General features: G+C 33.6%; 1 protein-coding gene across 5 annotated transcripts in view; it reads right to left on the bottom strand.

The window, feature by feature from the left end:
• The window catches only part of Nol4 (nucleolar protein 4), a 300,071-nt gene that overhangs the window by 186,706 nt on the left and 86,041 nt on the right, over positions 1 to 27,324 (bottom strand). For all 5 annotated transcript variants that reach the window (XM_063231787.1, XM_003474094.5, XM_003474095.5 and 2 more), the window contains 3 exons: positions 17,969 to 18,080; positions 16,963 to 17,075; positions 6,480 to 6,612 (listed from right to left, as the gene is read on the bottom strand). In XM_063231787.1, the coding sequence (XP_063087857.1) occupies positions 6,480 to 6,612; positions 16,963 to 17,075; positions 17,969 to 18,080 (358 nt within the window). The remainder of the gene's footprint in view (positions 1 to 6,479; positions 6,613 to 16,962; positions 17,076 to 17,968; positions 18,081 to 27,324) is intronic.

Raw genomic sequence — 27,324 nt, 5'->3', positions numbered from 1 at the left:
CAACAAACATGTACTAATGAAATAAAATGAAAAAAATATTTCTGAATGGGATATTTGGTTCCATTTTGATGATTTAACCGCTAAAATATGCTTCCTATTTTGGATAAATTGTATATATAGTATATTTTAGCGGGAGGCAAAGAATACTGCTATGGAAGTCATAGAGATCAAAGAAATTATTTAATATAGAAAACTGGAAAATAAAAAACATTTCACATAGAAATAGCTTAAAAATGGCTTCTTAATAACACATATTTAGGACCAGTATTGTTTATTATAATTATTACTTGGGGGAAGAAACGTGTTAAAGCAGCATGCTTTCATGCCGAGTATCTAATCACCCATGGAAACAGGAATTCAATTCTGGGTTCAAGATGGAGATATTTGTTCCAATCGCTTGTTTTAGTCTAACCAGCCCTTAAAGAGCCAACAGTGGAATTCAACATTTTCCAAACTATATTTAAATGTAGGAAAGCTTTCTACATTTTGGAAATTGTCTTCTACCGTTTGAACATCAAGAACTGCAACACTTTTATAGGTAAATGGTGGCTATATTGAAAAGCAAGCAAATCAAGTAGCAATGTGGAATATTAGCCTATTAATTCATTAACCTAAAGTATATTTATACTATATTATTTAATATAACAATTTAATCACTGTTTAATTTTTATTAAACTGATATTTCTCATTTAAAAATTACTAATTTTTAGTGGTGAAGTAACACATAAAGGTCCTCAAAAATTTTATAATTAACCATGATTGTGTAAAAATAAAAATATACATATGTGTATGTTACAATTTAATATTAGTGCCAGGTTAGCTACTAATTTACAACTTACTTTTTTAATCAAAAATAACCTAACTGAACCATACCAGAACATTTCTATAAGGCAATTATGGTGAAAAGAGAAAGATTTGCAAAGTCTGCAAATGAACTATGCATTTTTATTCTAACAGATTTATCAAGGTCACTCGAGTGAAAAAATATGCCTAGAATATATACATATATATGTGTGTGTTAAGTCCATCACGGGTAGAATTTAAAGTGAAAGTTAAAGAATCAGATCTTAAAGATAACTTAATTCACACATCCTTCTTCCTTTTGGTTGTTTATAGATATTACAACACCCATGTACTTGGCACACAAATGCTGATAACATTTATCAATGCATAAACAAGTAGTCGCTTCACTATTGCAGTTCAGTCATGAGGCACATAAAATTTTAGTACGTGACATGCCACATACATGATGGTGATCTGTTTTATGTGGCTCAACGATACTATAACTGTCTTGTTTTGTGTTAAGCATATTCCACAATAGTCTGAAAATGATGCAATCACCTGAAAATGAGTTTCTCAGAATATATCCCTGTATTACTGTATCACACTCTTTCCTTGCTCTTTGATTTCAAAATCAAAACAAAAATTATTTTTAAAAATCCTTCACTGATTCAACTGACATTACTATCGAGGAATATCAATCATGCTCTCCCTAAATCACTATATTATATAATGTCACAATCAAAATCAATGAAATTTCAGTCACAAAGAAAATATGTATTTTTCCTTCTATAATCTCTTACTTCTAATGCTGATTAAACTAATGTCCAGATAATGGAAAGATATGCATTAATTTTCATTTGTTGTAGTTAAAAACCAAATCTTTTGTTATATTAATATTTTAAAGTTTAATTAAGCAAAAATATTCTTAAAATATCTGTACAATATTAACTGAGAAAAACAATTAAGTTGGGTTTTAGAACATTGTATGTTCCCAAAATGAAAGCAAATGCTTATTCTGAACTGTAATTTTAAGACTATTTCTATCTTTGACACTTTTATTTTGCCAAATTCACTGGGCAATAAACAACAAATAGATGAACTGTTTTCAGAAGGTAAACATTCGTGATAAAGTAAATAATCTACTCAGAGAAGAAATAGTGTTTTGAGCTGGTTCATGATACCACAAATTTTTAGAAACAGATATTTAAAGGAAGAAACATAAGTAACAATATTTCTACTTTTAATCTATTAAATGGATGGTAGGACAGGAATGCATACAAATTTGTCACTACTCAGATATAGGATACCTCGGGCTGTTAAAGTTGATATACTTGTTTGAAATTCTGTGAATGGCAGCCATTCTACAACTAAATTTTCTTCACTGTAAATTCCTTGTATTCTAATCCATGATACTTTGAAAGACTGTATGCTTTTATGAATAAATCAAATGTGTATACAAGTTTTAAATGATTTTCACTAAAAGATATTTTCACAGCTATTAAAACTTTGCAGTTTAATGTTTTCTTCTAAACTCAAAGTGAGGGCAAAAGGCTTCCTATATGTAGAGTAGAGTGTCTATGTATTTTTATCTTTGTTTTTATTCAGCTAGGGAAAGCCAAAGAAGCTAAATACCATACCTTAATCTTGCAACATTCTTCTCATTATAAATATTTTATTCTGGTTTATGTTTTACTCACTTTTTCCAAGTTATCCAGTCTGAGGCAAGGCATTTTCTTTTTTATTCTTTCCTTTATTTTTCCCAATATACACAGTATCTTTGGTATTTGATGATAGATAGCAAGCCTTTCATTAGAGTTGAAGTAAAAAATGGAAAAAGTATTTTTTCTTTACCGTTTATATGGCACTCCATAAAGACATTTTCTGCATTTAATTGTGTCATAATTTAGTCATGTGAAAGGATTAAAATCCACAGTATACTACTTTTTATTTAAATATCTTAAATCAGTCATTTCACTGTTAGAGAAAATAGACCATTTTAATGTAAATTTCAAAATTGTATGTTTTTCAAATTTTAGGTGCATGAAAGTAGATTAAACCAATTACTGAAATAAGAGTTTCCAGCATAATTTATCTGAAAACTTTGAAAATATATGATTTATTGCAGAGAAAGTTTATTACTCAATCAAAATGAAATAATGTTCCAGAGCTACACAATCTAATACAAAAAGCCATCAGTCACATGTGGGCCTTTAAATTTAAATTAACAACCACTGAATTGTAAGGACCTAGTAGTCACCACATAAATAGTGATTACTATATCAGACAGGGCAAGCACAGAATAATTCTATCCTTATAGAAAGTCAATGCGAAAGTGCTTCCCCAACTCCTATTTTTAAACTTTTTCCCATTGTTTCTCTTCAAGCTCCATCCTACTGGTTTTCACACAGAATCTTCTTCTCTGTCTGTATCACTTGTTCGGAGAATAATTTTGTCCTATGTATTTGTAATGTTTGGAGACACCATAGCTGTCATAATCTGGGGATGTGATGCTGTTATCAGGCAGTGGTGGAGGTCAAAGAACTTCTAGAAGTCCTAAAATGCATAGGAGTCTCCCCACGAAAAAATCCCAAAGAGTTGTGAGTCAATAGTGCCAAACTTGAGAGATTGAGAAACGCTGGCCTAAACTTCTCTAGCCTGAGGCCACATTTGGGATGTCACCCAAAATTAGATTTGTCCTGTTATAAGTACTTGCCTTCCAACCACTCCTGAAGATTAACGCAAACCATCTACAAAAAGCAATACAACCCTGCAAACATGGGTCTAGCACCCAGTGTCCCCGCAAATCTGGAAAAAGTACACATTAATTGATGTTTTATTACCATACAGTCTTACTGTGTAAAGAGGAATGGATTTTTTTTTCACATTGGTCAGATGAACTATTTTTATTCCTTTAGATTGTGTGTTAGGTAAAGTCAAGGTTGGTAATATTTTTCTTCTTACATAGATGGGTGCATACAATACTAAATCCTTGAAAGACCATTAGCAGGAAAAGGTAGAGGGTGAATCCTGATCTTAGGAATGTCAGGGTTTGGAGAAATAAATTTGGGATTCACATGGTTCTAACTGGTATTAGAACAACATGCTTTGATATCATCTTCTAGGTAGTAGCTCACCCAGAGACAGACACTATCTAGTTCTGTAAGTCTTCAATATCTGCAGAATCGGGTATGAACATTACTTCACACAGTTGACTATGAAAGCAAGAAAAATTCACAAGGAAACACAGAGTATATTTTCTTTGAACACCAATGTTGAGAAAGATGATGATTAAGGATTGTCCAGTGAAGTAGCAACATGCAGCCTGCTGGTCCTCTTCTCAAGAGTAATGTAACAAATGAAACTAGCCTATCAGAAGCAAGCCAAAGAGAGCAGAGACAAGGAAGGGGAAATGACAGAACAACTCTTTCAGTAAGCTTCACTGTGAAGTGTATTGTGGGGTGGAACAGATACATGGGATGATGAATGAAGAGGCAACATGGGATCTACCGTGGTTCGAATGATTTACATTGAAACTTAATTAAGTACAACCATACTAAGAGGTATGACCTTCAGGAAGTGATTGGGACATGCGGGCTCTAACCTCATGAATGGGATTAGCTTCTCTAATAAAAGGGCTTCACCGAGGGAGCCCACTTCATTCCTTCTATCCTGGAGAAAGAGTATAAGGTTTCTCCTCTCTTAGGGAATTAAGAGGAGGAGGAATTAGCAACGAGGTATCACTCTTGAAATAAACAGCAGACACTCACCAAATGTAGTCTAGCTATTCACACCTGCATCTTGGACTTTCAACCTCTATAACTACAAGAAATAAGTTCCCTTGTTTTTTAAGTTATTTTCCCCCGGTAATGTGGGGAAAACCTTTGATGCAGGGAGAGACATAATTGCAAAGAAAAATTCAACAAGAAATAGGAGGAAAATGTATCCAACATGTAGGGGAGGGATTATCAAGTCAAAGTTGGAGAAGAAATAACTAGATATATCCTTATTAGCAAAGTGTACCTTAACCCATCATGACAAAGAGCTTTCCCTGAAGAGTAATATTTGAAATTATTCTGCTACATTTTATTAAAGTTAATGCATATTTTTTATCACATGAGTTGACACCAGCCAGAGACCCACAATTAGCAACTCTAGTCAAGTTTTCATGATGACAGACACTCTTCTATCCTATAAATTTTCCAAAATTAAGTATACAAATAATTCAGAGTGATACATATGTGTATATATATATTATATATATACACACACATATATATTATAATATATATATACATATGTATAACTGAAACTATTTCAGTTGTTTCATGATTTTAGTGTCACAAACAATTATCACTTAAAAACCAACGAGTGTCTACTTATGCTTTAAAAGAAAAGAAAATTTATACCTAAAAACAGAATTTCAACCTTACAATATTGCAAAAATAAATCCTTTTATTTCATTAATTATTCCACTGTATACAGAGCAAGAAATGACCTGAATGTCATTGATAATCAGTACACCCCTCTGTTTCTGTTAACCCATGCTAAGAAAACATCAATATCTTTTAGAATCATCAAAAATGAGAAAAAGCGAAATCCCATTGTTGTGATTTTTTATGCTTAGAAACAGAAATATCTTCAGCCTTAATAATCTAAATAGAATACAAAAGCAAACTATATATACTGTAATCTTTGGCAACAAGTTTTTAATCATAAGTATCATAGAAAACAGGGAATGATATGTTCCCCCTTTCTTCAGATATAGTACAATATTAAATAATCAAAAAGTTCACAGAAATCTGTTAATCATAAAATAAAATATTTTTGAGTAAAGTCAGCCAGCTTTCTTCTACTTATTACCATGTTTGTCAATTTTTAATTACCCAGATATGACACATTTACTTGCACACATAATCTGAAATTTATACAAACAAAAAGCTACAAAAATAGCTTTCCAGACCAGGGATTTAGCTCAGTGGCTTAAGTGCCTGCCTAGAAAGCATGAGGTCATGAGTTTGATCTCTGGTACCAAAAGCAAACAAACAAACAAAAAAAAACCCTTTCCAATGAAAAGGTCAGGCCTGAAGTGATCACCACCATGCCCATTTTATCTCTTGTTTGGCTTCATTCTTATCAAAAACATTGGAAAATTCAGGAATCTTCAATGGACCTGAGATCACTATCTTTCTTTCTCTTCTTTTGAACAGAATTAAATAGGTGAAAAATCACAGCAAACCATCTTCTTACTCAGAAGATCACTCTAGTAAAATTACTCTTCAATATCTAGTCATTTAGGTAAGAGAAAAATACCCAAATGAATCTTTTAATCATTTTTAAACTCTTCAGTCAAAAAATGATGGCCCAAGAAATCGAAGCTAGAAAACGTAACAGAAACCTAAACTGCATTGGTATAACACATTTTAACAGCAGGGCGCAATACATGGACATTCTCAGATTTTTATAACTGGCATCTTTTTATAGATCAGTCTAACACATTTTAGTTTGGAACAAAGTGTTATCTAAAAATAACAAAGTGGATGACATAATCCAAGTACACAGAAAACAAAGTCCCCATAGAAACAGATTGTAGAAAATGGACACAGGAGTTAAGAAAGGCAGTTGCTGTTTTAATAGACCCTAACTCACTGATGTTTTTGGGATTGTGTTTGATTGATCAGTTGATTTGAAAGGCTTACCATCTTGCTGGCCATGAAGAGTCTGAGGACTTTGCATTCTTTCCTCAAGATTGGAGCTAAGATCAGAGTTCACAGCTGACATTCGTGTTGAATCGCTCATATCAAATTCATCACTTTCTATTGAACTTTCATCCTGAAAATGGTTTTAAAACATCATCAAACATCATAAAGTATAATACATTCAAATAATGACCTCTTTATCTAATGTGATTCATTAGAGATTAGTTAGTAACTGTTAACAGATACTTAAAATAACAAATAAGGGAGTAATTTCCCCCTTCAAAGAACTTCAGAATGTCTAACCATTCAAACAGTGTATCTATGCACATGCATATTTTAAAGATAAAATGATGCATTTGGGAATTAACCTGAAAAATGGAGGAATGATTTTTTTCATTAAATGCCTGTAAAAGTGCAGATCATAAAACATGATAAAAAGGGAAAGCTTTTGTTTAAAAGCTAAATGACTTGATAAAATATTATAAGCACAAATCTTAGAATTCAGTTTAAAAAAACCTTCATAAAATTTTCATTGGCAAACATGATAGATTTTAAATAACGAAAAATACATATCTAGAATCAGAGGTCACATGTAATGCACAGTAAGGTGGCAGTATTAGTGCACCTTATCTTTCCTTAACAGTGAGCATAAATTGTGCTGCCGCTACAAAAAAGGAATCCTAGGTAAAACTGTGCAAATCCATTTCTAAAATGCAATTCACAAAGTGCCTGTAGAACTGAAGGGTCGATATGTTAAGTTGCTATATTCACCCAGACCTGCCAAATAATTTCAGCTAAATCTAGAATAGTGTTACTGAAATGATTTCAAAAGTCAGCTCCTTTGGAAAACTCATTTTTGAGCAAATGTCCCACCAAAATCACCAGGTTTGACAATAATTTGTAAATATTTGAAGGTTTATCACTAATACTGAGCAGTGGCTGACCGAGTGCTGACATTTATGCACAGACATTGTCATTTATATTTATTCACTCGCTTTGTCATCACTGCAACCAATGAAATAGGATTCATCCAATGAAGAAGTTGAGGCACAGAGAAGTTAAATATTTATACCACCATCACGCCACACACTGCTATATACCAGAACTAGGATCACATGGAGTCACCCAGGCTTCTTTGAATAGGAAAAGTTACCTTGGTTTCAAAAATACCGTGTTGATATCATCAAAGAACTTGCTATGGTTAGGACAGAGAAGCATTCTGATAGAGTAACAAATCGGCATACTGATTCCTGGGCCATACCCATGTGAATCGGATGTCCTTCCTTCACCAAAGGTCTGATCGGACCTAAGATTTTACCAGGTAGCACTAGGGCTTAGTTAACTTGGCAAGGAAATGCCACCTAGCAGACCTCTGAGCAATCAGCTATAGAGACTTCTGGCAACACGCCTTCTCTCAGTGTATTATGTACATTATGGGGTTATTTTTCCAATTGTAAATCCTAAGAAAAATCCAAAACAACAGTAATACTGAGGAAAAAATTTTAAAAATCTAGTGTGAGCTTTAATACTACTATTCGATGTACTATGCACACACACATAAGATAGACCCAAGAGAGACGCATGATACCATGATCTAAGATTACAGTGTCTGTGCTGTTATAGCATTTTAGAGGCATTTTAAGGAGCAAGACCTCTTGATACAGATCCATGATCTTCTAATTCTCTATGTTTCACCTTAAGTAAGTTACCTAACCTTTCAGTGCTGTGGTTGATTTTTTTCTACAATGAGGATAATAATAGTACCAATTGCATAGAACTATATGAGGATTGAGAGGGTGCAGTATATTTAGGGTACTATAGAAAAGTGTCAAGTACATAGTAAACACCAAATAGCTGCTTTATATGGCTACGTAGAATATATAATAAATTTTACAATTAAATAAGATGAACATTTAATGAATTAAATGAATGTATACACTATATATCATATTACATAAATGTATACAATATAGGACCAATACGTGTTTCTTCTATAGATGTGTGTTCTACACAAACATATTCTTAGTAAGAATTTCTTTGTATTTCACAAACAGATAATTTTATGTGGTCTAGAAAAATTGTTTCTGTAGTATTCCTATACAATTAAAACATGTACACATATGAAAATATATGTGTGTTTGTGTGCATGTGTAAAACAGAGGTAGATACAAAGATTCAAATCACAGTCCTTGTTCTGTGAAATGGTTGCACAGAGTATTATTAATAAACAATATACATCTTATACCATTTAATGGCATGCTTCTGAGCACAGTTTTCAGGAAATTTGGACAAGAAAGTAAAATGCTATGAAACCAAATGTAATATCGTTTGTTTTCTTTCTTTAAAAAATCAATTTAAAAATATTTTTCATCACAAGTTTCTCAATTATTGGGAACACTTAAATATTTTTTCCATTATCACCATTTCCATTATCAGCTATGAAATATAATTTGTTTTTCAGAGTTTTGCTTATTTAAATATCAAATGTCATACATTAATAAAGAACTTTTACTCAACTAAATATAAACATTCATTCTGTAAGTTCCAATTTTTGATTGATTGATTAAATTATCTTTGATAAAGAGTTACAAAGGTTTATGAAATATAAGACTTTTTATCAGCATACATATAATGCTAATGATACTAGGAAGAAACTACAGGTTTCCACGGGCAAGTAATCAGAAAACTTGATTAATATAAGTAATTATTGTATTCACAATCACTTTTACAGTGTTCATCTAAATTCTTTCTTATAGGAATGGATATTTTGTGTAGTCTGATAACCAGAAGAAAAGTCTCTACATAGCACAATGTGAGCTTATACCTTACACAGCCTAATAGATATGATAATGAAAGACATCTCTAGTCCCTTAATATCTGAGCATTTTATATGTAATAATTTTCTTTCTAGACATTTCCATTAAAATATGTTTACTTTTTTAAAAGCTTCTTTTTTAAAAAAATTTTGGTACCAGGAACCAAACGCATGACTTCACATTCACCAGGCACTGTGCTGCTGAGCTGTATCTCCAGCCCCTTAAACTTTACTCTTAAGCCTTTCTGTACTTCCAAGTTCCAGCTTTTGTCTGTAAAGAGCATCACATTCTGTACTGTCCAAGTTCCAGCTTTTGTCTGTAAAGAGCATCACATTCGTCCTGATTTCCATTGATATTGCCAATTGATTCAAAATCTTATTTCCCATTTCTTGAATTGCATAAAAAAGTGTTTTAATACTCTATTCACTTCTAATTTCTCCCACACTGGTCTTAATTAGAAGCTGTCAGCAAATTAATCTTCCCATTTCTGAATATGCCACTTCTCTGCTCACAAATTTGCAACCATTGTCTACTAAATAATGTGTAAGTGACTCATTAATCATTCAGAATTGACAAAACTGCTCTGTGGTATTCTCTAGCCCATATGGTAGGTCTTGCTCTATCTTGAAATGTGGCCATTATTAGTTAAAACTGATTTTTTTTTGTTTTAGTTAATTTAAATAAATTTCAAATTAAATTAAAAAACCCACAGTTTCTAATGACTGCCATATTGGCTAGGGCAGATTTGACTGTTTATTGTTAGACCTTAAAAATATACCTAAACATTTACTATTAGTAATTCAGTGAGTATGCTACCACATAAAATATTTCCCATATAGCATTTCCTAATATACATTTCTAGGTAAAGCATACAAGTATATTTTCAAATTTTTAATAATTGTTGTCAGACTCTCCCCTAGAAACTCATTCTAATCTGAACTCTCATCAACAGTGTATAAGAAGGTTCACTGACTTTGTATAGGATATAATATTTCATAAAATCTTTCTTAATATGGGATTTTCCAAATAGGATAATTATTTTTTAAAAATTACTTTTGTAAAGATGGGTTGTTGAGAAATTTTTCCATGGTCATTAACCACTGCAGATAGTATTCTCTAAGATGGCTGCCACAAGTTGCTTTCCTAGCTATAAACGCATGTAATTCCTTAGATCAAGAGACAGCATTGGTTTCCCTTCCCTTTGAAAGTGAGCTGAATTCCTTATTTGCTTTGGGCAATAAAATATGGCATAAATGATATAAACAATCCCAGAAATTCTGCTTTTTTTCTCATAGAAGCCAGCTGCCATATAAGAAATAGTCTATCTACCTGAGACCACCACACTATGCGAAAGCTCAAATTATAGCCGGTATTAGAGATGCATGCAAATGAGCATCAAGAAGCCAATTATTTAAGTGAGGTATTCTTGACTTATTCAGCCCAGTCCAGCTGCCAGTAGAGTATAACAGAGTAAGTGGTCCCCACTTAGATAACAAAAGAAAACCCCAAGAAACTTACATCTGAATTCTTAACTTACATAATGATATGAAATAAAAATTCATCGTTGTGTCAAAGCACAAGTATTGGGAGTAACAAATATGTAGTTATTTAGCAATGAAAATTAGCTACATTTTACCTTTTGAGCTATGCAATATTTATATTTATATTATATTTACATTAATCAACAGTTAATAGTAATAATTTTAAAATCTCTGTGTATAGAGGAGATAGATGTGGGCTACAAAGTCAACTAAGCATGTTCAAATATCTGATTGACTCTGCACTAGATTTATAGTTAGGATAAGTTTCATTAGTTCAAATCTTTGGTGTCCCATTTGCTAAGTGGACACAAAATATGTCAGTTGTTATCAAGATTAAATTAGATGATATAGATAAACCTTCTATCACTCCACAATACTTTTTTAATGTATTAACTATATTCATTATGTTTATTATTAATACACTCATTTAAAAATATTTAACAAAAATTATTCTAAGAACACCGTCCTTTGCTTCGTGTAGTCATCTGCGTGTCTTTGTGGCAGCCCTCTTCCCTCAGTTTTATTCAAGCTCCCTCCACTCACTTCAGTCCTTCCCATGCTGAAATCCATGGGAAATTCAGTATCTCTGTGAATGTCCTTACATGTCACCTCCATGAGGATCCGCAATGATCTTGTCCTCTAGGTTCTTCAGCCAGATGCTGCCATAACCTTATCCTGGGCATGCCATTGCCAGAAATGAAGATTTCTATAATCCTCAGTTCAAGCATCATAATTTCTATACAGTGCTTCAGATTTTCCATATAATTCCCACTAATCTTCCAACCCTGACTACATTTCTGTTCTCCTGATATGTATAACCCATTAATTCTTAACCCTTTTCACTGACCTCCCACTCTCACCTCTGCTCCTCTCATGACCTCACTTGTCTTGACATGGCTAAATTTCTGTCATCTGTTGATCACTCTCTTTTCACAAGACCTGCAATTCAATTAATTTTACTTTCCCCTTTATCCTACTCGTATATAGCTGAAAATCAATGGGAAAAGCCATTTAAATTACTTCACTTGGAATATAAGAACATGAAACTCCAAAGAGGGCCATTTGCCAGGTCCAGCCAGGCCCCACTGCCTGAATTTCTCACATTGTCTTCTCACCTTCTCTTCTCAATTTCCAACATTTTCCCAAACATCTCCATTCGTCCATTTCTGCTGAGGAACTCAGGTCAAATGGCAGAACATTTCCACAAGCTCCATCACCATTTACTTGCTGTTATCTGATCCTTCCGGTCTGTGCTCTGTTCTGAAGTTAGCCCTCCCAACTTTATATAAGAAATTGCTTTACAAATGTCAAGAACATTGCTTCATCAGTTCTCTTCGTTCTCTTCTTCACTTCGTTCTTTCCTCTGACTCAGTTTTTCCTTCTGCTGAATAATTCCTATCAACATGCAAATATTCTACTTTCATCCAATCTTAGAAAAATAAACATAAAAAATACATCATATTCCCAGTCTACATCTCTTGTCCCCTTCCTCTGCTCCCTCCATAGCAAAACTGTATAATGATCTAATGACCTTTTTCCCTCTAGTTTTCTTTGTACTCACTCTAATCAGGCTTTCACAAAGCACTTTTCCTGGGACTGGGGATTTAGCTCAGTGGCATAAGGGCCTGCCTTGCAAGCAGGCAGTCGTGAGTTTGATCCCCGGTACCGATAAAAAGGAAAAAGACAGAAAAAGAAAAAAGAAAAAAAAAGCACATTTCCCTTCATCTCCCCCATCCAAAAAGCTGTTTTGATCAGAAATGCATGGCTAAATAACAGATCCATTGGTTTGTTGTATTTTAAATTGACCTATCAGCCTATTTGATACAATAAATTACTCTGAACTCTGTAAAATAGTTTCTCCAGCTATCTTGCAGTTTACAAACTCTCTTAAACTCCTACTAATATTTTAGCAATTGTTTCTCAGTATTCTCTGTGGCTCCTTCTCATCTTCCAGATGGTACAGCATTAGAATTTCCCAAGGAAAAGACATTGGGCTTTATTCTTCAGTATAGTCATGACCTTAAGAGGCACAGGGCTTGTCAATAGGGTCCAAGATTCTGTTTGACTTGGTTCTTTGCTTTTAATCCCACATGCCAACTTTCTAACTAACCAACTCACTGGAATGTTTAACAAACGTCTAAATTTATTTGGAGTCTTAATAAAGAGCTTATAATTGAACTTTCAATACCATGTATCAAAACTTTTCTACACACAACCTTTTCTATACTAGTTAATAGCAATTCTATACAACTGGCTTAAATTTAAAAATTTGAAATTACCATTAACCTTCCACTTTCTTGGATAACTACATTCAATCTCTCAGTGAATCTCAAACTTTAACAAGTACTTTTGGGTTTTTGTTTTGTTTTTTGGTACCAGGGATCAAACTCATGACCTTATGCTTGGCAGGCAGGCATTGTGAGGCTGAGCTATATCCCCGGCACCTATAACAACTTTTAAAATAACAAGATGTAATATATTAAAATAACAAGATGTAATATATTAACTAGTGTTAACTTACTATTTTGTTACTGAAATCCTATATCATTTTGTCCTTTTTTGTTTTTAAAATTAAGAAAAAATATATGTATAATCTGATCACTTTTTACTTAACTATTACCTTTCTAATTCAAGCCACTATTCTTATCTCAGGAAACATTCACTGTGACATCTCATCAGAATCAACTAAAATGTATATTCCTAAAACTACCGCTGTCCACTCTTGGCATCAGGTTAATTTGAAATGTGAAAACATAAAGAGGTAGCTAACATGGGGAGTTTCCTCCCACAGCAGATCAGAGGATTGACCTAGCTTATCATCTTTCCCTGTGAGAGCACCAGTATGAGACAACAGTAATAAAACTGGGTAGGCTGAGAACCTGGCAAAGAATATTCTTCTCCCAAAAGAGACAAGGTCTCATAAACCCACAGTTAATGCTTCTAAGGTCCTCACGAGGAACATGTTAGTCACATGTTCATCTAATTCAGGGAAACCTAAAGATTTTTCCAGATATGTATCTTTCTGATACAGTTTACCAATTCAGGATCATTTTGCTATTAAAATGCTATCTAATACTGTAGTTAACTTTTCAATTGTATCAAGTTTATGGGGAAACAAAAACTAGAAAATTCTCAAAGAACAAATTTTCAAGCAGAAAGAGGTTTTTTTTTTTAACTTTTACCCAAACTGATTTCTTTTTAGAATTTTGTTTTATTAATGTTATAGCTTACATACAGATATCCCTATCAAAGCTTCATGTGCTCGTAGGAAAGGCTTTTGGAAGTGACTGGATTATGGCTATGTGGCACTGGACTATCGTATGATTGGCTTAACATAGTTCTAGATGTGGATGATGGATTTATTGAAGAGGAAAGATACACCCTGGATGTGGGCGGCACCAACCAATAAGCTTGTGGCCCTGATGGAATAAAAAGGGAAAGAAGGAAAGCTGTTTCCTACCTCCCATGCTATGGACTGTTTCTCCTCTTCCATGCTCCTCTGCTTTGCCACCCTATACAAACTATGAGCAAAAATAAACACTTGCTTGTTTAACTTATGGCTCACATATTTTGACCCAGCAATGAGAAAGTGACATTAGTAAATGTTTGCAATATGTAAAGTTTATGCTCTTTGTTTGTAGTTGGTACCTATATATAACATATCTTAATTTCTTTTTCATTTGCTTTCTTCCCTCTCCTTCCCTTTTATCCTCTTCAGTTTATTCTCATCAGAGAAATCTCTGTAACTCTGCTGAAGTACAGACCCAGGGGCTGGGGATTTAGCTCAGTGGCATAAGCTCCTGCTTTCAACTGCAAGGTCAACCTGGTACCAAGAAAACAAAAAAAAAGATCCAATCACATGACTTCTGATAAAAGTGATCTATGGATTTTACCCACAGGAAAAAAAGGAGGAATTATCATTAAAATCTAAGGCCCTACATGACTTGAGTTCACCATCTCTCTAAACTTCTCTACTGCTATACTTCCTTTTGTTCATTTTGCTTCCACCATGTTCTTCTTGTCTCTGTACTACTGAAAGTGCACTTGCCTAGAAGGGCTATATCCCTAATAGATATCATGTTTTCTTCAGTTCTGTTCAAGTTATATTTTTGCAATAAAGTTACTTGTTTATTCATTTTTATGGTGCTGGAAATCAAATCCAGCACTTTGTGCAGACTAGGCATGCGCTTCTATCACTAAGCTGCATTCTATAATTCCTAGATCTTACAAGGATATCTATTCTTGGCCTTCTTTATTTCCCTTAATAGCATTTAGCATCTTTTTATATACATATGCTTTATTTTATATACTTATGCTTTATTTTCTTAGTTGTTTGATCCTCCCACTAGACAATAAGCCTCACAATGGCAGGATTTTCTTTTGACAGTGTATTCATTGCTTATCTCCAAGACCTCCAGGTACATAGAAGGTACTAAATAAAAGAACTAGTGAACTTATTGGATTAATGTTTATTCAAATTTAAATATAAATCATCACCATGGTATATCTCACTTGAATTATATTTTATTGTGATTTTTCTTAAACTCCTTCACATATTTTAAAAATCACAGTTGTCTAAAATTTTGCGATTAATCTAACTAGTGGTTTATCTGAATATTTTAAGATAGTGCAATCCAATTTAAAATCTTCAAAGTGGAAAAATAAGAAACATTTCCCTAATCCAGTTTTAAATTTAAAAGGATTTCTTTTGTATAAAATATTTATGATGTTTTTAGAAGTCAGAAGAACACAGCATATATGGATTCTATTGTTGACACAAAGCTGATTTCACGATTTTGCCTAGAAAAAATATCAGAATATAAATCAGATTCTTACAAATAATTTGACAGCTTTAACTCATTTATGAGACTAGCTTTTTTCAATTAGGTAATAAATCACGCGGATGGTATTTTTCATTCTCAGGAATAGACAGGCACTAATATGTCTTAATTATCTCTGATGTCTTCAGCCTAATGATTTTATTGCTATTTATTCAATCATTTATAGTTAGCCATCTGGTAACACGATACTGCCATAGCATGAATAAAGATATTCTTAGAGAGCATACCATGAATAAAATATACTGAGATCAAGAAATTTTATAAATGCAGTTTCAAGATTAAAGTTGGTCAAATACAGAGGAGAAAAAAGATTGATTTGAGCTTTATGAGTGAAGCTAGCTCAACAAAATAATTTTAAGAGATTTTAATGATGCTTTATTGAAGAATGTTACATTTTAAAAGTGAAATACCATCTTTTCCATTCCAGAAAAATTTCAAGGAGGGAATATTTTAGCCTGAGTATCTATTCCTAGTATGAATAATTTGTATTTTTCTACTATTAATGGTTACCAACTGATTGCCAACTAATAGCAAGGATTTACTAGATCCCTACTGTGCATTGTCTTTTTTTGCATATCTTGGAGAATGTTCATAGTGCACATGTATACCTTAACCTATGTTTTTGAGATTATTCAACTAAAATGAGCAATGACTAGATTTGTAGAGAATATTTAACAAATACGAGTTGAATATCTAAAACATGCCAGCACATTGCTAAATTCTCACTGTACAAATTGAATAGAATAATTTGAAACATCAAAATACTTTCAATTAAGAAAAATCACCATAGATATTCTTTATAAATTGCAGAGAAGTGAACAAACACATCAAATAATGGTTTAGAGAGAAACAACTAAAAGATAGGCAAGATATGAACGGTGAAGAAACGATACTTGAGATGCCTATAAAATTGATTTTTTGATTGACAAAATGCCCTTAGAGCTCAAATTTCTTTAGATGCTCATCATTAAACATATTTTAACTTTCCTTTGCTATGAACTTTCCAATATTCTACCAACACTAACTCAGTGGTGCTCGAGTAAGGAAAATGGATCTTTTTAGGAATAGTAGAATTCCCACATAGCACTAGGGTTGGTTAAGACAGGACTCTGTATCCAGCACATGGAATCACTTCCTGTTTTCCTGATCTGTGCAAGCCTGGTGAATTTTTCATTAAAAAATAAATTACTCCTTGCAAAATGCCATCATGCTTATTACAATAGTCATGGTTATCAGACTTCACTCCCATTTTTAAGCGATGCACACATGGATGTTTTCATTTTACCTCATCTTGCTGTGAGTTGAGCAGCTGCAACTTCATATGCTTCATATAGGCCATGGTAATTGGCATGTTGTAGTCAATCATGCTCGTCACCAAAGTGGGAGGCTTTCCATTATCTGTAACAAAACATTTTTAATGGGTAATAAAAGTCATACTGCATTTTATCTGCCACTTCAGAATGATCCAAGCTTTCCAAGTTAAAATGTTTCTAGACACCAAGAGTTTAAAGACTTGGTAGCATTGTAGATGATTTTCAGGAAAAAAAGGAAAAATGATTGGTGAGTTTCCATAAAGGTGTGTTGGTGCAAAATAAAAATATGAGTAAGGTAATTATTTCTAACTACACGGGAATTTTTAAATATTTTGGGGAACCAAACTGAAGCTAAAATAGTGATTAAACACAGATATTTGTATTTTCCTCATTTGCTGCACAATTACTTTCTACATTACATCTAAGTGCCACAGGAAATTGACTTTTACTTTCTTTTATTGCTCAGGCTTCTCTTAAATACATGGGAATCAGTAACACAAATTTATCTCTGAGAATAATTTAATCACTGAGATAAATATGCATTTAGGAAAACTATCTGAAAAATTTTAATGATATCTAAAACCAAATCAATTTTTACATAGAAACTTTTTATTGAAGGAATACTTGTATAATTCACTGATTTCTAGAAATGAGAAATAGCTAAACTTAAAAGGTCAGTGACAGAAATCAATTTCCTTGCTGAATAGATCTTAAATACCAAGGAATTCCACAATAGATGGAAATTAAAACACTATTATAGGGAAAAATGTTTTCCACAGCTGAAACTTTATTCTAGGAATGGGCACTGAATTACTTTGTAAGTGGGTATTCAAAATTCACTTCATTCTACTTGAATAAATGAGATGATCTGACTTGTTGAACTGTTTCAGTCTACTACAGTCTTATAAAAAATGTGAGATATAAATTGCCATTATGAATAAAATTACTTTAAATCTCACAATTTGACACTGCAGCTACCTTTATGATCTGTTCCATCTGGGTTTAAATGCATTCTTTTCTGGCATTCTGAGCAGCTCATTAGAAATCGAGTCACCGCTTCTCTTGGTAGGAAGGCATAGCTCTCTGAAATCTGAAATGATTCACAAAATATAGGTGTTATTATATAAGCTCACTGAGCGTGATTTAACAGAAATAATCATTGTATTTCCAAATAAGACGCATTATTCCATAATGGCAGGAAGCACAATGAAAGCATGCACTGCATACCATGCATCATTTCAAGAAATATCTATCAAGCTTGATTAGAGGTCTCTTAATAACAGCCAATCAGGCCATGTGGAGAGTAAAGCCTCAACCACATCTGGATAGGCATTTGTTTATTTTTCTGTATTCCTTTTAGGAAAAATATAATTATAGAATAGTGAGATTCTAGTGATTTTTTAGTTATGAAGAGTTGCCAATTTTTTTAACTCACTACTGGCACAATCACATTTTATCCAATTTACATATATATTTTAAAGTTTTGCCCCAAACAGAAGCAACGAACTCTGGATTCTGTGTAAGCCGCATCTCTTCATTATTGATTCAAAAATATTTTACGTGGGAATACAAGATCAATCCAAAGAGAACCCATGTACGTGTTACTGCAGTGAATCATCCCTTCCACAGAAAATGACACACCTAGAAATGCACATAGGCCCCCTGGTTCATTTAGTTTATGTACATTGCATAATCTATGTCTGTAATTACACTGATTGTCACAGCAAGCTTTTCCTGTGCCCTATAAAGAACTTTATTTTCATAACCATGGTCTGGAATCAGGTTAGAAATCAATGCTCCTGTCATGTGATCTTTCAGAATATATATATATATATATATATATATATATATATATTTTACATCAAGCTATTTTCCTTATCAACACAGATCATTCTTAAAGAGAAATGGAAAGACAGTTAACTATATTTAATTAAAATATTGTGTCACTTTGACACAAACAATCTCATTTTGGGAGGGCTTCAGTTCACCTCACAGCACTAACATTGACCTATGAGTTATGAGATTAGGAGAACTACTAATCTATAATTAAACACTATTATTGCTTGCATTGAGATGCCCTACCACTAAACCCTCCTGTGCTCATAGGGAGAGCTTTTCAGAGGTGTCTAAATCTAGGGTATGTGACACTGGGATTAAGGATGTATGACAGATAAATGAGTTTAGCACAGTTCTGGAGGGGATAATGGGTGCTGGTGGCACCCATCAATAGGCTCACAGCCCTAATGGGATATAAAGGGAGAGAGCGAAGGCAGAGTCGCTGCTGCTGCTGCTGCTGCTGCTTGCCATGCCATTGGTTATTGTTTCTGTGTGATATCCTTTTGCCACACCACCCTCCCTGCCTTGGAGTCAGACACCTGGACTGAAAGCTCTACAAACTGTTAGCCATAATAAAGCCTTCCTCCTTAACTTGGAGTGTCTGATATTTTGTCTCATGAGCTTTTGATCATGATCATGTCTCATGATCTCATGAGTAAAATAACTAAGACAAACACAAATGCCACCAATGATTTCTCTGGTGCATGCACAAAATAATGTATTTCAAGTTAATAGAAAGAAGAGGAAATATGTACAAAATATATCTTTGAATGTAAATGTGTGTTAATTCCTTTGTTGATTATTGGGTCAACTTTCACTAATTCATGCTGCAGAATGAGCAGAATTTTAAAGAAATTTCCTTCGTTAAGACGTAACAATATAAAGTTCATGTTTCCTCGAACTTCACCTCCAAATCAGTTTGTATTACTTTATCTATCTCATTGAATCTCAGGGAAACAAACGTAAAAGAATACGAAAGAGAAGAAATAAGTCTATGCTAAAATCTGCTATGAATGAACTATATACAAGTAATTAAAGTTTTATTCACTAGAATTGGAATATAAATTTTTAATTTTAAAATATAATTATCAGTTTTAAATTGAGACACTACTTTTTAAAATCGTACCTTAGACTATATAAATATGGGAGAAAAAATGGGTAAAACAATTTAAAAGAATAATTCTGAGATGTATATGTTAGTTAATGAATAAGGAAATATATCCACAATTTAAATCCTCATCACTGTCACTTTTTCTCACTTTGTATACATGCACATATACACACATGCATACATGAATTTGATTTTTATCTTCTGAGTTTTACAAAAGAAACTTGCACTCAACTTATTTATGCAATTGGAGATAATTTTCTCTGACTCCCTGAAAACTTTTTATAATAATTTAGAAATAATTTAAAAAGTTATGCTGCATGATAAATTCTGACACTTCATACTCTGACTCACTTGGATTTATAGTCTACTGGAACCAGCAGAGCTGTGTTGTAAATTCTTTAACAAGCAGAGGCTAAGAACGTCCCATGGGCTTTCTTGTTCACTAGGGCCCAGGAACAATGGAGTCTTCCTAAGTATTGAAATTATATCAGATATTCTTTCTGAATCCCCTAGTATGAAGTTAAAAAACTGGTAGCAGTATAAACACTAAAAAAAAATAATACATAGAAATTGAACAACAAATTCTAGCACAACTAGTAGTTCAAAGAACAACTCGAAAGGGAAATAAAAGTGTATCTCGAGACAAATAAAAATATAAACACAAAGTATCAAAACTATTGGGATGTAACAAAAACAGTTGTAAGAATAAAGATGATAGTAATCAACACGTACATAAGGAAAAGAAAGATCGAATATCTTAAAAAACTAGAAAATGAATTAAGTTCAAAATTAGTAGTAGAAGGGAAAAATGTCATAAAACAGAGCTATGTCAAATAGAGACTACAAAACCAACTGAAACAATCAATTTATCTAAGAGTTATTTTTAACTATTTTTTTAACTATTTTTTTTTTTTGTCTTTTTCATTTTTATCGGTACCAGGGATCGAACTCATGACTGCCTGCTTGCAAGGCAGGCGCTTATGCCGCTGAGCTAAATCCCCAGCCCCCCTAAGAGTTATTTTTAAACAAGACAACACTTTTGCTAGACTAAGAAAAATACTCAAGTAAAATTATAAATTTTCAAAGATTCAAATTACAAATGATACTAGAGGAATACAGAGGATCATTGTAGAATACTATGAGCAACTGTATGATAACAAGGAAGATAACCAAGAGCAAACAGAAACTACTACAACTACTAAGACTAAATCATGAAAAAAATGGAACAGATTTATAAAGAAAAAGGAGACTGAATGATTATTCAAAATCTTCTCAATCAAGGAAGACCCAGCACTAAACTGCTGTTTCACTGGAAAATGCTACCAAATATTCAAAGAAGAGTGTACAATGCCTGTCAAGCTATCTCCAAGGTTTGACAATGAGGAAACAATTCCAAGTTCATTTATGAACTTAGGTATTAGCATATCCTAATACCAAAGCCAGACAAGGCAGACTACCATTATTGATGAGTATAGATGTAAAAATCCTCAAGAAACTACCAGCAAATCAAACTCAATAGCACATCTAACAGATAATACACCATAATAAAGTGGGGGTTTAACCCTGGCAGGCAAGGATAGTTCATTGAAAACTAATCAAAATAAACATTAACAGAATAAATAAAATATAATTTCAATAGATGTAACAAATATATTCCACAAAACTTTCTTTTATGACAAAAAAATCTCAACAGATATAGAAATAAGCTCAACACAATAAAAGTTATCTATGAGAAGCAATATTTATTATATTATAAATCAGAAGAAAAACTGGAAGCTTCCCTTGTAAGATCAAGAATAAGGCGAAGATGCTTGTTTTTGTTTTGTTCAGTGTGGTAATAGAAGTCTTAACTAGGGCAATCAAACTAGAAAAAAGATGGTAAGTCATCCAAATTTGACAGGAAAAAGTAAAATTGTGTTACAAATGGCATGCTTTCACCAGAGTAATATGTGATGACTCCCCTGGAAAATTGTTAGAACTGATAAATTAAGTTGCAGTTTACAAACAGAAACATACAATAACTACATAGTATGATGAACTATCCAATAAAAAAGAAATTAAGAAAACATTCCATGTACATTGTCATAAAAATGCATAAGCAAGAAAGTTAAAGTTTTTCACATTAAAAACTATGAAACCAATGATGAAAGAAACTGAAGACACTAATAATTTGAAAGATATCCTATGTTCTTAATTGGAAGAATTAATATTATTAAAACATCCATACTATCCAATGTGACCTACAGGTTCAATTCAATCTCTAGCAGCATTTTAATGGCATAATTCGAGAAAAATCTTGAAATCCACATGAAACCACAAAAGACCTTAAATACCCAAATCAACTTTAGCAACAACAGTAAGTCTGGAAAAGGTACATTACTCACCATCAAAATATATTGTCAAAGTATAGTTATCCAAATCATATGGTGTTAGCAATAAGTACAGACATAGACCAATGAAATATATCAGAAAGCCTAAAAATAAATATATGTATTTATGATCAATTGATCTTCAATGAAAGTGCCAAGAACATACATACAGAAAAGATAGTCTGTTTAAAAAATGGCAATGAGAAAACTGATTATCCAAGTGCATAAGGATTAAATCAAGTCATTATCTCACACCATATTCAAAAGTAATCCAAAGTAGATGAAATATTTTGACTTAGGATTTGAAAATGCAAAACTACTAGAAGAAAATATAGGGGAAATTTTCTATTGAACAGTGTCTTATGGATAACATCTCAAAAGTGTAAACAAAAAAGCAAAAATAAACTAATGCTATTGCAGCCAATTAAAAAGGTTCCTTAGAGCAAAGGAAACAGTGAATAGAGCGAGGGGACAAACTTACAGAATGAGAGAACATATTTGAAAAAAAATACAGTGACTGAGAGGTTGATATCTAAAACAACTCCATAGCAAGACAATGACCTAATTTCAAAAATTTTCTGCAATAGTCTGCATGCGTGTGTTTCCCCAAAATTCTTACATTTGAAACTTAACTCCCAACACACTGATATTGGGAGACAGAGCCTTAGGGAGTTTATTAAATCACAGGGCCCATTCAAAGCTCCCTGGGGGAGCTCGCTTGAGCCTTTTGCTCCTGTGCCATGTCATGAACCACATAGGATAGAAATGCATACCTATATTGAAACTTCATGCTGTGCACTTTGAATGTGAAATCTGTATTTCCCAGATTTGATTCCCACCACTACAAAATACAAAACAATATCTGGGAATAAACAACAAATACTGAATAATATTTTGATTTAGACAGTGCTAGAAATATAATTTTACTAACATTGAAAGTAATTACATGAAAAAGCATTCATAAATGTTTATTTCAAGTGTAGAAATTTTACTGAATTCATGATTGACATTAATAAAGGTAGTCATAGAGTGTTGTGGTTTGTGTTTCTGTGGCCCCGCCCCAGCGTCTCGCAATCAGAGATGTGACCAAATCTCGTGTTTGTAATTGGCTCATTGTCTAGCACTGGGATTGGTGGTGCCAGTGTTTCACCCACCCAGGAGTGGAGCCAGGATAGCCGTAATGGCTGGAAGAATGTACATCTTCTTCTGTTGCTTTTGCTGTTCGCAGCAGCCATGAAGGGCTCCCCACTATATCATGCTGCCTTGGAGCCAACTGAGTATGAACTGAAACCCCCAAGAACTGTAAGAAATAAACCTTTCCTTCTTCCGTGTTGGGCGTCAGGTATTTTGCCTCAACAACCAGTAAAAAGTAGCTGAGACGTAGAATTTCTCTCTTTTGATGTATTTAATAATTTATATTACTAAACTTTTTTCATGTGCAACATTCTTGGTTCTTTGAATTCTGGAAAAATCCTATTTGGTCTCTTTCTAAGAGAATAAAATGAAACAAAATAGTGATAATATAGTAGGAGGAAATTTACAATAGTTACTATATTGTATATTGTTAACCTCTAAATAGTCGCTCAGACTACCAGCTTTCGGCTTGCAAAGTCAATCAAACAATACGGTTCTCCTGAATTAACTGGCTGCTTACCAGGGGGAGGGGAAGCTGGGGGTGAGGGGGTATTCTTCTTTGCTCCCTGGCCCATGTGCCAGCTGGTTCATGGTGAAAAGGGTATGGCTTCCTTTCTAGTTCACCCCAAGCCTACACAGCAGCTGCTGGCTCATGGCAGGGGACAGGGGTGCTTGCATAGCTTCCTTCCAGTTTCTCCCCCACCTGCATTGTAGGTTCCGGGGACGATGGCAGTCACCGGGGCTGAAGCTGTGGCCGGGCTTGCAAACTCCCTCTGAAAAGTTTGTACACTTTGTGGTTAACTCAGCACGCATTTTAGAGTCCAGCTTCAGGGAGAAAAATCCCAACCTATCATACCTTGAGCCTAGTGTTTGTTCAGCGGAATCGAAGGGAAGAACCACTGAATTGGAGTCTTTCCACTGGAGTAAGGCAACTTCTATGAATAATATAAAATTCTCAGTACCAGGAAGAGGCAGAGGGCTAGTGTCAGATTGCACACAAATACCAAGAGTGCCATCTTCACATGATTTACAATTGTCTACGTGATCGCTGCTTGGGGACAGGCCAGCAGGAGGCAGCAGCATCTGACCCCACGCAGGGCAGAAGGCACTGGCCATGGCACAGGCAGCAGCCACAGTGGTGGGAAACCCCAGTGCGAGGTTTCCCCACCACTTGATCTTAGCATGTAATTCTTTCAATGTTTTTCTGGCTCAATATTTTTTTTTCATTTTAATTTTTATTACTATATGCTAATACAATATTAATGTGCACTTTCTTACTCACTTCTTCAATATAACTACTTTTCTGTTTTTAGATATGACCTTATTGTTGTTGTGTTTGCTGTTGTGATAAAAAAGGATCTTGCTAAGTCAATAAGTTGCCTAAACTGTCCAGACATGTGAACTTGTCGTCCTGCCTCAGCCTCCCAGAATGGTGAGATCATAAGCATGCACCACTCCTCCCTAGGCTACTAGAAACCAACTTTGGATATATGATTTATACCGCTATCTGGATTACTGATGAGGAAAACAATTAACTAGAAAATATACTCTCACAATGTTTTTATGTTTGGAAAAAGTAGAGTATTTCTTTAGAATTCATTTACAATCACAAGAACACTAAGAACACTGCTGCATGTTATTAATAATAATTACACATAACACTAATAATTATTAATATTGCTTCCTCTGAACTATACATTAAACAGGCACTATCACGGGACATACCACACATTCTGTTCACAACAGAAGCACACATGCATGGGAAGATCTAGAACACATGAATAATGATCTGATTTTTTTCTCATGAGAATAGTTATGGGACATCTAATTCTTAGAAATATAAAGTTGTACTAATCTTTACTTTTAAATATTTCATACTTAAAAAGCATACATCATTATTTTAAACAAAGTATGAAAGTTTTAGCACAGGAACCATCAGTGTTTATTGAACTTCCTTAAACTAGACTTAGGGCTGAAGTTTTATTTTTATTTTTATTTATTAACTTTGGCTCAGCTGTGGTTGAGGAGTTGGGGAACTGCAGTATATAGTAACTTTCTCACTGCTTGTCACTTGTAAAGCTCAAGTTTGTTGTATGTTGCGTGGCCTCATTTAACTTTCAAGGAAAATACTGTATCTAAATGGCCTCATTTAACTTTCAAGGAAAATACTGTATCTAAATCTATTAGGACTGCAATTTGTTAAGAATGCAAAAACAATAAAATCCAATTATTAACTTAAAGTGGAAGTGAAGAAAATCTTTATTATTCAAAAATGATGATAACATTTCTACATAAAAATAATTGACCTGAAGAATGTTTTAATATTCTAAACAATAACATCATTCTCTAAAGAACATTCCAGTGCCTGATAATGGGCTCAAGATGCCCTCAGGCAAAGAAAGAGGCAACTTGATCAAAGACTGCACCAAGGAAAATTTACTAGGGGACCTACAGACAGAAGTGTGATCCAGGACAATAGCATACAGGTAAATATCTGCGATTTGGGGGACACATTGGGTAGTATACACTGGTCTAGACAAGTGAGTTTATCCAAGTCAGACCATACCTGGTTTCTATGAAGCCAATATCAAAGAACCTAGCACCAGGTTCTAGTATAAACTGCAATATACAACTTCAATGGTTTTGATAATCTTTATTATGCTGGGAAACAATGCCAGGGAAACCAGCAAGATTATTCAGGGACAGTCATTGTAAGTATCAGTCAAGATGGCTGCAGTCAGGTCAGTGTGAATACCTGCAGCCACATTAGTAATTCAGTGGTGCACTGCTACAAACAATAAGAGTAGAGATCAAATGCTGCAAGGGGCATTGCTACTGATCTTCCAAATGAGGGCTTAAAAAAGAAAAAGGAAAAAAACAAAAACAAACAAACAAACAAAAAACCTCAGAGAAACTATCAGCAATAAATGTCTAAAGAGATCACTGATAAAATAGTATAATTTAAAGGATGAGGATTCTTCGTTGCCAATGTCCTGCCTTTCTGAAGAAAGAAAAACAATACTTTAAAAATCCCTAAACACCAAAGACAAATTCTCGCAGAGCTCAAGTGCCACTCATTTTTGCCCTCAATATATCTTCTTTAAAGTAAAAATGTCAAGTATCTAAAACAACTGACATAATGTATTTGCCACAAGTAATTTAATTTGAAAAACTCATAAATTCAAAAATTTATTAAACCTGAAGTTTTCTCATATTTACTACTTAAAGGAGAAATAAATTTCTATTCCAAATTATATCTGAATACATGAAGTTCCTTAACATTACTTTAGAAATGAAATAAACCAATCAATTGTCAAAACCATTTAACAACAAATAGTTGTTCTGTAATCTAGTTTTTCTCATATTACGTATCTATTGGTCGGCTTTGCCATTGCTGAGACACAGTACTTGACACTCACAGTTTAAATGTGGCATGGTTTAATTTGGCTCATGGTTGCAGAGGATTCAGACCATGATCAGCTGGCCTCAAGGCAGAAACATCAGTGCAGAAGACAGTAGTTGAACAGGAAGAGGTGAGGGGTTGGATATATACCCCAAAGTCACACCTCCCTGATTCATACAGATATACTCACAGAAGGATACTTTACTGAGGCCTTCAATAGCTCCCAAGACAATCAAGTTGACCCAATCAAACTTAACCCCCATAATATGTCGCAAACATGAGGTAGAAGAGTATCTCCTGAATCTAGTCAACAAAATATTGCAAATTGAGAGAACAACTTGAAACACAGAATTCTGGAGCAGAAGAATGTGACCCATGCCCCCAAACACCCTACTTCTCTCACTGGGTTAATTTCTGATCACTTTCCACAGAAAGAACTAACCTTGCTCAGCTTGTATAAAAATGTACAACTCTATAATTT

This window comes from Cavia porcellus, unplaced genomic scaffold (genome assembly GCF_034190915.1).
Source record: "Cavia porcellus strain 051 isolate PalLab524CR breed Dunkin Hartley unplaced genomic scaffold, mCavPor4.1 scaffold_20, whole genome shotgun sequence".
Lineage (NCBI taxonomy): Eukaryota > Metazoa > Chordata > Mammalia > Rodentia > Caviidae > Cavia > Cavia porcellus.
The sequence above is the reverse complement of the archived record's forward strand: the minus strand, read 5'-3'. Positions and strand labels throughout refer to the sequence as shown.